The sequence below is a fragment of the Lutra lutra genome, chromosome 11, assembly GCF_902655055.1.
Source record: "Lutra lutra chromosome 11, mLutLut1.2, whole genome shotgun sequence".
NCBI lineage: Eukaryota > Metazoa > Chordata > Mammalia > Carnivora > Mustelidae > Lutra > Lutra lutra.
The window spans coordinates 13,686,408-13,697,904 of NC_062288.1; the positions used below are offsets into that span (position 1 = coordinate 13,686,408).

General features: G+C 43.1%; 2 protein-coding genes across 12 annotated transcripts in view; one reads left to right on the forward strand and one right to left on the reverse strand.

Annotated features, from left to right (window-relative positions):
• The window catches only part of SUGCT (succinyl-CoA:glutarate-CoA transferase), an 802,332-nt gene extending 793,654 nt beyond the window's left edge, over positions 1-8,678 (reverse strand). For 7 of the 11 annotated variants that reach the window (XR_007121423.1, XM_047694505.1, XM_047694501.1 and 4 more), the window contains exon 1: positions 8,493-8,677. Coding sequence is in view for 10 of the 11 variants with exons in the window: in XM_047694505.1 (XP_047550461.1) it covers positions 8,493-8,592 (100 nt within the window). In the remaining variant the exon portion in view is untranslated. Of the gene's footprint in view, positions 1-8,492 lie in introns of all 11 variants that reach the window. The other 4 variants (XM_047694504.1, XM_047694502.1, XM_047694506.1 and 1 more) reach the window with 1 other exon arrangement.
• Positions 8,679-8,795: 117 nt separating this feature from the next.
• MPLKIP (M-phase specific PLK1 interacting protein) lies at positions 8,796-10,913 on the forward strand. Its single transcript, XM_047694511.1, has 2 exons — positions 8,796-9,429; positions 10,392-10,913. Exons 1-2 carry the CDS (start codon positions 9,091-9,093, stop codon positions 10,590-10,592), a joined length of 540 nt encoding a protein of 179 aa, XP_047550467.1. The 5' UTR covers positions 8,796-9,090; the 3' UTR covers positions 10,593-10,913.
• The last annotated feature ends 584 nt before the right edge of the window (positions 10,914-11,497 follow it).

Here is an 11,497-nt window from a genome sequence, read left to right on the forward strand (position 1 = left end):
AAAAATGGTAGCCTCTAGGCAATGTCACAGCATCAAAGCTAACAACTGATAAGTCCATTTCAGGGGAATTGTTTTACTGTCCCTTGAGATACGGGGAGACTTTCTACGAGATACATGAATCATTTTAAAGAAATCAATTTCTAGGTTTTCAACTTTCATACATATTCTTGCCTAAAATTAATCAGCCTACAACTAAGCCTTCTTTCACAACCCTTCTGCCCACTAGGCTAAAGAAAAGCATATTCCCCACACATCTCAGATCTTACTCTCACTTTAGTTATTATAAAATGTATTTTAAGTGATAAAAATTTTTAAATATCTGGGGCGCCTGGGTGGCTCAGTGGGTTAAAGCCTCTGCCTTCCGCTCGGGTCATGGTCCCAGGGTCCTGGGATCGAGCCCCGCGTCGGGCTCTCTGCTCAGCGGGGAGCCTGCTTCTCCCCTCTCTCTCTCTGCCTGCCTCTCTGCCTACTTGTGATCTCTGTCTGTCAAATAAATAAATAAAATCTTTAAAAAAAAATGTTTAATATCAACTTATATGCAAGGGATTGTTTTTTTCAGTCCTTTAGGAGATGGACCACTACTATAGATTGGTATGTGGAAAGGTGGAACACTACCAATTTATAGACCACGTAAATCAATTTAGCGTTATAGAATTTATAACCAAGTCAGAAAGCCAGAGGGGGGAAAAAAAAAGAGTCAATGTTCAGGACTCATTAACGGGCCATCCTGAAGTTAACTACTCAGATGATCCAAGTGGCTGATCCAGGAACTAGTGGAGCAAATGGATAGTTACTAACTACTGACTATGAGTGCTCACAACCCCCAGGGGTTCCTTGAACTCAACGTTGGTGGTGTGGCTGTCCTCTGCAAGACTAACCAAACGTAAGTTCTTTGCACAAATTAGAAAAAGGCATCTCCTTCTAGAGAACTGGCAAAACAGGGCTCCCTCTAGGTTGTTCGTGAAACACTATCATTATGTGTTGATGGTGTTGAGGGAAATTATAATTTAATCACAGCAAAGAAGAAAATGTGTGTGCAAGGAGGCGGGAGGGGGGATGTTGCCGTGTTAGACTGTGAATAGGATGAGCTCTCTTTTGACACACAAAAAGGTATTGAGTCCTATTTTACAAAACACTGCAAATATTTAACTAAGAGGAATAGAGGGGAAGGGAAGGCATAGGAAGGCACAGCCTGGAAGAAGTGTGTGGGGTGGACATACATGTGTTTGAAAAAGAATATGTTTTACAATTTGATTTGTTTTTCGTTTTTTAAAGATTTTATTTATTTGACAGATAGAGATCACAAGTAGGCAGAGAGGCAGGCAGAGAGAGAGGAGGAAGCAGGCCCCCTGCCAAGCAGAGAGCCCCATATGGGGCTCGATCCCAGCTGGGACCATGACCTGAGCCGAAGGCAGAGGCTTTAACCCACTGAGCCACCCAGGCGCCCCTGATTTGTTTTTAACAGCTCCCAGTGGGTAATTCTGAAGAGCAGAAGAGAGGTCTAGAGAGAATTTAGGGTGCTTCCGTGTGAGCGTCTATGAAACCCTCCCAGAAACTTCTCTTCAAGTAGTAGAGATAAAAATTATTCTTCAAGACTTTAGTTTTGGGGGATGGAAAAGGGAAAGCAAAGAGCATGTTTGCAAGTACAGAGGCAGGCCTAGCATGTGTTCATGTTACAAAATCTTCAATACTGTTAATACCAATTATCAAATTGTCCATATATACTGGCACCAGCAGTATACGAAAATGGTATATATTCTCCATCATCTTCCATGACCCTGGATATGATCTCTTGGTTTTGTGGGATTTTTTTTTTTTTACTTGTTTGTTGCAAATTTGACAGTTAAAAATTTGCATGTCACTGTCATTTTAATTTGCATTTAATGACTTCTGAAATCAAATTCTGAAAGTTTTTCATATTTGCTCTTATAAATTATTCTCTTCTTCTTCTTCTCTTATAAATTATTCTTATAAATTCTCTTGTAAATTATCTTGCCCCATATTGCTAAGGCGCATTTATCTTATTACTGATTTGTATGGATTCTTTCTGAAGAAAGAATATTAACTTTTTATCATTCACATTTTGTGAAAATAACTCTTCCCTATCTCTAGTTTGCTTTCTGACTTCTATTGGAATTTCGCTTTCAAAAAAATCATTTTACTTTCCACCTCTGGTACTGTATCAGGATTCCTCAAGACTATCCACAATTCCGGGTTACCTGAGTGGCTCAGTCTTAAGCGTCTGCCTTCAGGCCAAGATGGCAGAGTCCTGAGATACAGCCCAGCATCAAGGCTCCCTGCCCAGTGGCAGCCTGCTTTCTCCCTCTCCCATTCCCCCTGCTTGTGTTCCCGCTCTTGCTGTGTCTCTGTCAAATAAATAAATAAAATCTTTAAAAATTAAAAAAAAAAAAAAAAGGACTACCCACACTTCCAGCGATTTACTAAAAGGATTCACAGGACTCAGCATACAGTTGTATTCGTGACTAAGATTTATTGCAGCAAAATGATATATGACAGGATCAGCAAGGGACAGTCTGGAAAGACAGGCACAGTCTGGAAAAATCCATGCACAGGCTTCTTATGTTCTCTTCCTTCTGTGAAGGGCCACACCAAGCAGCTTCTTTCTTCAGAAACAAACAAACAAAAAGGCAACATGTCCAATGCTTCTGCTCAGGGAAATCTTATTACAAACTCAGAATCTAAGGTTTTTACTGAGCGCTATTCACATAGACATGCTCTGCTTCCCAGTCTTTCCAGACTCAGAGGAAAAGCAGATTCACCATAAATCACAAGGACTGTACAAACCATCTAGCACCCTTATTAATTAGGAAGGAGTTCAAGTCCCAAGTTTCCAGATGCCATCCAAGGGCTAAACTTCTAAGATGGTCCTTCTAAAGACAGCAGCCTGAGGGCTGCCAGGGTGGCTTAGGCGGTTAAGTGTCCAACTCTTGATTTTGGCTCAGGTCATGATCTCAGAGTCCTAAGATGGAGTCCTGCATCAAGTTCCATGATGGGCCTGGAGACTGCTTGAGACTCTCTCTCTCCCTCTATCCTTCCCACTTTCTCTCTCAAAAAATAAATATGTTAACTCTTCTGCACAGGTACCATGTTTTCCCAAACCTAGATCACCTAAATGCTCATGTATAGGTGGGTTTCCCATTTAAAAAGCTTCTATTTTATTTAAACACTAAAACTATCTAAGGCTTATTTTTTTCTATTTAAATATTAAAAGTTGCTTCTTGGATAAGCAATTAATATTTTTTCTTGCTTTCTATTTTCTTAAACACTTCAGGTTACCTACAAAATGTCTGTATTTTTATAATTGGAAAAATACAAAAATACAACTTCCGGTGAAAATAAAATTTCATTTTCTAATTTCAAAATAAAAATTTGTGTCTCGAAAACAATAATTATACTCTTAGATTCTCCTTCATATTGAATTTTCATTTTCATCAATTTTATTCGCAATGAAATTAATAAATAATTAAATTAATTAATTAAATAAAAAAATAAAATTTTCATCAATTTTATTCACAATGAAAATTTTTATAAGCGTGAGTTAATGCTTTAACACCTGTGTTACACCTGAGTAAAGAATATTACTCTGTAGAGCGTCTGCCTTCAGCTCAGGTTATGATCCTGGGATCCTGGGATCCTGGGATTCTGGGATCAAGCCCCTATGGTGGGCTCCCTGCTCAGTGGGGAGACTGCTTCTCCTCCTGCTTCGCTTGGGCTCACTCTGGCTCTGTCTGTTAAATAAATAAAATCTTTACAAATATATATTTAAGGGCCCCCTGGGTGGCTCAAGTTGTTAAGTATCTGCCTTCGGGTCAGGTCATAATCCCAGGGTACTGGGATAAACTTCACATCTGTTCCATGCTTAGCAGGGGGCTTGCTTCTCCCTCTCCCAATCCCCCTGCTTACGTTCCCTCTCTCACTGTCTCTCTCCCTCTCTGTGTCAAATAAATAATTATTTAAAATATATATGTATTTTTTAAAAAAGAATATTAGTCTACAAATAAGTAATTGTGTAAAAAAACAGTTCACCCATGCGTGACTACCACAGACAATGCATACATGCTTAGAGTTGAAAAGATGATCATCAGTGAAATCTGGCTCTCAGAGACTCCGGAGAACAAGATGCTTCTAATACTTGCTTTATCATTGAAAATATTATATTGGGGGCGCCTGGGTGGCTCAGTGGGTTAAGCCGCTGCCTTGGGCTCAGGTCATGATCCTAGGTCCTGGGTTCAAGCCCCACATCGGGCTTTCTGCTCAGCAGGGAGCCTGCTTCCTCCTCTCTCTCTGCCTGCCTCTCTGCCTACTTGTGATTTCTCTCTGTCAAATAAATAAATAAAATCTTAAAAAAAAAAAAAAAGAAAATATTATATTGGTGATAGTTAAGTGATCCACTGTGGTCAGTATAGACCTAACTCTATAAATGACTGAATTAATCACATCCCAGAGATACACCGACGTTTTTACTACTGGAAGTCTTTAACATGAAACAGCTAATAACAGGACCTCTATAAGAAAAATGGAAATAATCTGAAAGTTTCAGGAAATACCAAGGTAAATATTATATTCTAAGTATACATATAAACATTTCTATACATGTAAATTATTAAATATACTCTCCTATAAAACAAAATGTCTTATATCAAAAACATGTTTTTAATATTTACATGTATGCATTTTTTAGCCTGAGAGTAAACACAAGGTTCTGGAGTAAAGATCAGAGTTATTATTACTTACACCAAAAAATGTATACCACTTTTCCCACACCTAATATGTCACAGGCATCCTATAGCGAGCGAGTTGGTTAGGCCTGTATCTACAGGGGTTGAATCATAGGAAAGGGCCCCAAAACTATCATAGTTGCCCAACTGCTACTTTCCCAGAGAAAAGCAGAAAAAAAGCTAATCATCCTAATGTAAGCAAATGCTCCTTAGAAGAGGGAAGGTCTCAGAGTTCTTACCCTTTGGAATGTAAATAAATGTCTCCTGAGGGAAGATTAACTTCTCAATCTTGATTGTGTCTCAGGCTCTGAGTTTTATAACCCTTTGAAAAAAAAAAAAACAAACTTCCTGGGCATTCTCTAACAATCTAATCTCTTAACAATCTTTTAACTTCTAAGTCTTGCCCTTTAACCCAAGTCTAGTTTTCTAGGCTTACAAAGCTGTGACCATACAAAAACATGAAAATATACACTTCCTGATTAATACACAGTAAAATGAACCAAAACATTTATATTTGCAGCCCTTGTTAATATTTGACACCTCCTAAAATATTGGCTTTCATACCATTTCTGGAGAGCCCTAGGGAATTCCTCGGAGTTGCCCCAGAAGCCTCTTTTGAGGGGGGCATTTAGAGGTGCAGAGTGAGCAGAGCTCTGAAGAAATCCTCTTGGCAGGGGGGGTACCCACCAAAAAATCCTGGGCAACCTAAATAAAAATCCTGTCTTATAGAAACAGACATGGTTTCATTTATGTTTACACTTAAATTTTCTTGGTGTGGTGCTCTTATTTGCATTAATGTGAAACCTAATGAAACACAGAACACCACAAAGTTAATCAATTATTTCTGGGGCTCCAGATATAGTTCACAGGTACTCAGAAAGTTCTTGATGTTCTGCTTGTTGATGTCCTATGTATACAAGGCCACTTGAAAAAAAGTACCTAAACACTAGTAGTGTCTTCCATTTCTTCCTGTTTTCTATTACTGATCCTCCCTAAACAGTGCTGTAATTCTCTTTTGGGGGGAAACCAAAACCTCTGTTGCTCACAAAAATAAGAGGTTCCCTTTTCACAGGACTCAGAGTTCAAGGAGCAGCCACTGTACTCTCATATCCACCACCCCAGTTCCTCACTTTTCTACTTCCAGGTAACCCAACATAAAACTTCCTCCCCCTCCCTTCGCCTCTCTTCCCCTGCACTCACCACCATACAAATAAACTGAAGACAAATAGATGCGTCAGCCCCACCAGTTCGGGCGCCCAGATTGCAATTCCCACGCTGACACATGGGAAGATTCTAGCGACATTTATAAAAATTCAATATTAAGGTTATACATGCTAGTCTCTAAATCTAAAATAATACGCTATACAGCACTTCCAAAATTTTACAATGTTTCTCTATTGCACTTTTTTTTTTAAGATTTTCTTTATTTATTTGAGAGAGAGAAAGCAGAAGCAGGAGGAGCAGCGAAAGGAGAGGGAGAAGCAGGCTTCCCACTGAGCAGGGAGCTTGATGGTGGGTTTGATTCCAGGACCTTGGAATCATAACCTGACCCTAAAGCAGATGCTTAACTGACTGAGCCACCCAGGCACTCCTAACTATTGCATTTTTCAAAGGCTAGACTGGGTGGCTCAGTCGACTAGGCATCTGCCTTCAGTTTAGGTCACAATCCTAGGGTCCTGGATGGTGCCCTGTGTCAGGCTCCCTGATCAGTAGGGAGTCTGTTGCTCCCTCTGACCCTCCCCCCAGCTCAGGCTTCTGGTAGCGCCCGCACAGACACGCGTGCACTCCCTCTCTCTCAAATAAATAAAAAAAAATCTTTAAAAAAAGAAAAGGACAGACTTATTGTCAATTCATATATCTTTACTTAGGGGTAAAAATGTCTCCTGGGATTCAAGAAACCTGAGTGCTGGTTGCACCTTTGCTTGTTATGTGAACTTAAGCTAGTAACTTAACTTCTTTTGGCCTATTTCTCATCTCTAAAAGGGCAAATTGCCTATTCTCAGAAGTGATCCAAGTAGGATTTGGAGTTTTCATATAATTATTAACTCTCCTGGGACGCCTGGGTGGCTCAGACAGTTGGCGTCTTACTTGGCTCAGGCCTTGATCTCAGGGTCCTGGGATAGAGCCCTGCACCAGGCTCCCTAATCAGTGGGGAATTTGCTTCTCCCTCTGACTGTCCCCCACTGTTGTGTTTTCTCTCTCACTCTCTCTCTCAAATAAATAAAATCTTAAAAAAAAAAAGAAGAAGAAGAATTAACTCTCAATACTCATATATCCCTGCAAACCTGATGAAGGGTACACTGTTATGTATAATCTACCTGTCAAAAATTCTGCACTGTACTTCTTTCCTTCCTCCATTTCTAATGGAAGTTCCTGTGTGCAGAAGACAGCAAGATATCACTACAGGAAAGAACATTCTAGAAGTGTAGGCCAAGCAAAAAGACAACATACCATATTTTAATCAATTCTGCAAATCAGTTGCCAGTTATTAAAAAAAAAATTAACAAAGGTAATTTTGGTCCCCATCGCCTTCATTTTCTGCCCTCTCTACCCAAAAAAGATGGGTTAGTGATATGAAAGGTAAGACAAGTGAGAATCACTGAACCATAATGATGTGACGGACCCCATGGTTCATTCAATAAATATTTGAGTGCCCAATTACCAGGCATTAAGCTAAGCACCAAGACAACGCCCAAAGGCTAAATTTTTGGGCGATATAGAGAAATACATACTGAAGTGGATCATCTGGGGTCCTCACGCCCTATAATGCTTCACTAAGCCTTGAAGGCATTATCCTGACTTGACTGATTCTATAACTGTGTCAAAAGGGGAAATTAGGTGAACAGAATTCCCTCAGCATAACCGAAAGCCATTTGTGTCTCCACTCCTCGAGGAGGATGCAAGCTGAGAACACATCACACTTCAGCGGGCCTTGTCCCCGAGCACGTGTCACAGAGACAGCGAGGAGCGGCTCCCCGCCACCCCCTGGGCTGTGATCTCAGGAGTCCCAAAGTTCTTCAGGATTCTGTTTCCCACAAGCTGATTCCACGAGTCACACGGGACCATCGTTCCCAAACTCCGAGGGAGTAAACAAAGTTCTATAAAACTTATATAACTTTCATCTCTAAATAAAATTCTGGGACAGGTGTCTGGTACCAAAGCGTGTTTTATTAGACATCAGGTGTCATGCTTGGATTAGCACATTTGTCTTTATAACCAAAAGTCTGTGAAACGGTCAAGATTTTCAGAGCTTTGGTCAAAGTGTGCTCGTCGAAAATCAGCATCCGAGCGCCGGAGCCACCTCCCTCCCCCGCCTCCGAGTAACAAGAACAAGGAAGGAGTAAAGTCCGACATTAGTTACCACGGCCTCTCCCCCCGTCCCGCAGAGCTGTACTCGGAAATCCTTTCTGAAAGGCGGCCGGGGTGCACCTTCTCAAAGTGAGTTAAACTCGGGACATGAGGCAGGGTAGGGGTAAGGGGCAGAAGCGAGCCCAGGACGACCGCGCTGGGGCGCGACCTCTCCGCCCCCGGCCCGGACGCCGAGCAGGGTGACCACGGGGCGGGCGAGGTGCGGGGCCAGGCCGGCCGCGGGGCCACCGAGCGAGGGCCCCGAGAGGCGGGAAAGGCCAGAGGGTGGGCTGTGGGGGCAGGAGACGCTTCGGGAAAGCGCGGGCGCTCGCCCCACGGCGCCACCGGAGGAGGAGACCGGGGCCGGAGTCCCCTTCGCCGCCCGGACCGCGTCTCGGAGGGTACCTGACTGCGGGCGGCCGGTCCACAAACCCCTCCCGCCGCCCGGGCCGATGAGGAGGCCGGTTCTCCGCAGAGCCACGACCCTCGCCAGCGTCGCCAGCATCGCGCGCCTCTCAGATAGCCTAGGTCCCGGCGTGAGCAGAGTGCAGCGCGCGCGCCGCCCGCGGCCCGCGCCACAGGGGGCGCCCGTGAGCAAATCAGGCCCCGCCCTCCTCCCGCCTAGTGGGCGGGGCCTCGCCCGGCAGTGCTTGCGCGGTTAGTGCTTTCCGGGCGGTGCCTTCCAGTTCGTGCAGTGGTTCGCTTAGTCGGTTCTGAGCAGGCAGCGCAAGACCATAAATGCCTTTGCTGGAGCTGAGTGTTCGGCTTTTGTCCTTTTTCTTTCTCTTGCCTTTATTTAAATCTGCTTGATCTCTACCCAATTCAGTAACCCACTTCCACTGTGCGCCTGCCAGAACCTTTGTGAGGCCGGAACCAATATGCTGTGCCTCGATGGCGGCCGGAGGACTGTTTTGTCAAGGACCACCAAGTCTGTGAGAAGGGTTGGTCGGGACAGTTCCGGCGGGAGAAGGCGGCAGTGAGGTCTTCGTCTTCGTCTCCTGAGATGCACCGACAGAATTTTCGACCCCCGACTCCTCCCTACCCCGGCGCGGGTGTAGGAGGTTGGGGTAGCGGGAGCAGCTTCCGGGGTACCCCGGGCGGAGGCGGACCGCGGCCGCCCTCCCCTCGGGACGGGTACGGGAGTCCGCACCACACGCCGCCGTACGGGCCCCGGTCTAGGCCCTACGGGAGCAGCCACTCTCCGCGACACGGCGGCAGCTTCCCGGGGGGCCGATTCGGGTCTCCGTCCCCTGGCGGCTACCCTGGCTCCTACTCCAAGTCCCCCGCGGGGTCCCAGCAGCAATTCGGCTACTCCCCAGGGCAGCAGCAGACCCACCCCCAGGTAATAATAGCCAGCGTTTGCCGAGCTCTTACTGTATGGCAGGCATGGTACTAATAATAATCCCTTTACATGGATTATTTTGTCTGATCCTCTATGAGGTGAGATACTATTGTTGGCCCTGTTTTGCAGATGAGTAAACTGAGGCTGAGAGAGAAGTTAAGTAACTTACTGTAGGTGACCTTAGGTAGCAGAGCTGTACTTTCTGTTTCTAGAGCCCTCCCGCTTTGAACTAGTACACTGCCGTTCCTACGCACATTTCCCTAATTCCTATCCTTGCCTGCGATCGTGCCGGTTCGTCTGAGTAAATTACTCTCCGAGGGGTAAAACGAATGAATTCCCAGCGTAGAGCTCTCTGGGTTATAGGGTTAAAGACTGGTGCCATTTTCCCACTACTGGCACACTTTTTTGGCGTGGGCGGGGTGGGAGGGAGAAGGTGGTGGGGAGGGGAGCTTCAGACTACGCTGGCTTCTGCTCCAAGTCGGTGATTTGTGGAAGTTTCCCGTTCCTCTCCGTGAACACAGGAGACCGAGGGAGTATTTCTGGTGTGCCTAGGATTCGTGTGATTTAAAATTTAAACGGTTTTCTGCTTTCCGTGGTGCTAAACCAACCCCACCCCTTTTGAGTCTGGAGCTAAGTAGATAAAATTTCATAGGATGGAATTTTGAAGCCGCAGGGTTAAAGCACAGTTATTTCATCACCAGTTCTGCAGAGTTACTACATTAGAAATCAAAAAGCATTTGAGCTGACAAATGGAATTACTAATAAACGAGTATGTCAAATTGGCTTAAATCCTTTTACAAACAAAAACACTAGATTAAAGGAAGAATGGACTTTGCAGTTGAACATGCTTGGGTTCAAAATAACTTTTAACTAGCAGTGTGATCCCCACTAGCTTTTTTAAAAAAAAAAGTGCCAATTATCTCTACAAAACATTTTTTTAACTGATGATTTTTTTTCTAAAGGGTTCTCCAAGGACATCTACACCATTTGGATCAGGGCGTGGTAGAGAAAAAAGAATGTCTAATGAGTTGGAAAATTATTTCAAGCCTTCAATGCTTGAAGACCCTTGGGCTGGCCTAGAACCAGTATCTGTAGTGGATATTAACCAACAATACAGCAATACTCAAACATTCACAGGCAAAAAAGGAAGATACTTTTGTTAACATTTCTGAAATTCACCCGGAAGCTTCATGTGTCAGGAACATCTTGGACAAAACTTTTACTCCTGTAATTAAGTTGAACCCTAAGATGGTGACTTTGAATAATTAGTTGAGTCTTCTTGGTATTTTTCATCTTATCAAGTATTGTTGAGATTAGAGAAGACATACAGTAGAGTAATTTGCAATATTTAGCTCTTTGGAAGTGCCTACCACATTTTAGAAGATTCACAGTTTCCAAATATTTAACGTTCATGGTTATATAATGGACATTTGTCTTTCAATGGTTTTCCAATGTTTTAAAATAAAACATTTTGTCTTTCTAGATATATTGTGGTTTTGTCATATGCTAAAGAAGTAGAATTATTAAAATGTTGCCTGTAATCACTTGCTTAGCATTCATAGGTAAATATTTTGAATATACTACTTTTGAAAATGAAATAAACCATCCTTAGAGATACAGACAGTTCTGTATTTGTTCACAGGGAAAGAGGGTGAATGAAGAGAACAGAAAAGAATTCTATTCATATTTATTATAACCATTGTTCTTTGTGCATATTTTATGTAATGCTTTTGTAAATGCATTGAAACTTGAAAGTCACAGAAACCCACTTAAAGGGTATTTATACTTTTTATATTCATTTAACTGGAAAAGGCAATGATAGATCATAGCTAGATTAAAGTGTTCTGTATCTGAATTTCTCAACATCTCTCAATATTTTGGAGTCCTTTTCTCTTGAGCCAAGGAAGATGGGTACCAGCATTCTGAAATCACTTCCTTTGTGAAGAGAACATCTCCCAACACTGTCCATCCCAAGAAAGACAGATTTGTCCTACCTGGATCATGTTTCTGTATTCCTGAACCAATAATGGCCCAAGCAATGAGGCCTAATTAGCTTGAGCTATGAACC

Bases quoted from the DNA above. Each gene is read 5' to 3' on its own strand.
- MPLKIP (XM_047694511.1), top strand. From the start codon at position 9,091: ATGCACCGACAGAATTTTCGACCCCCGACTCCTCCCTACCCCGGCGCG. The intron at 9,430-10,391 runs GTAATAATAGCC...TTTTTTCTAAAG, and splicing joins AGCAGCAGACCCACCCCCAG to GGTTCTCCAAGGACATCTAC.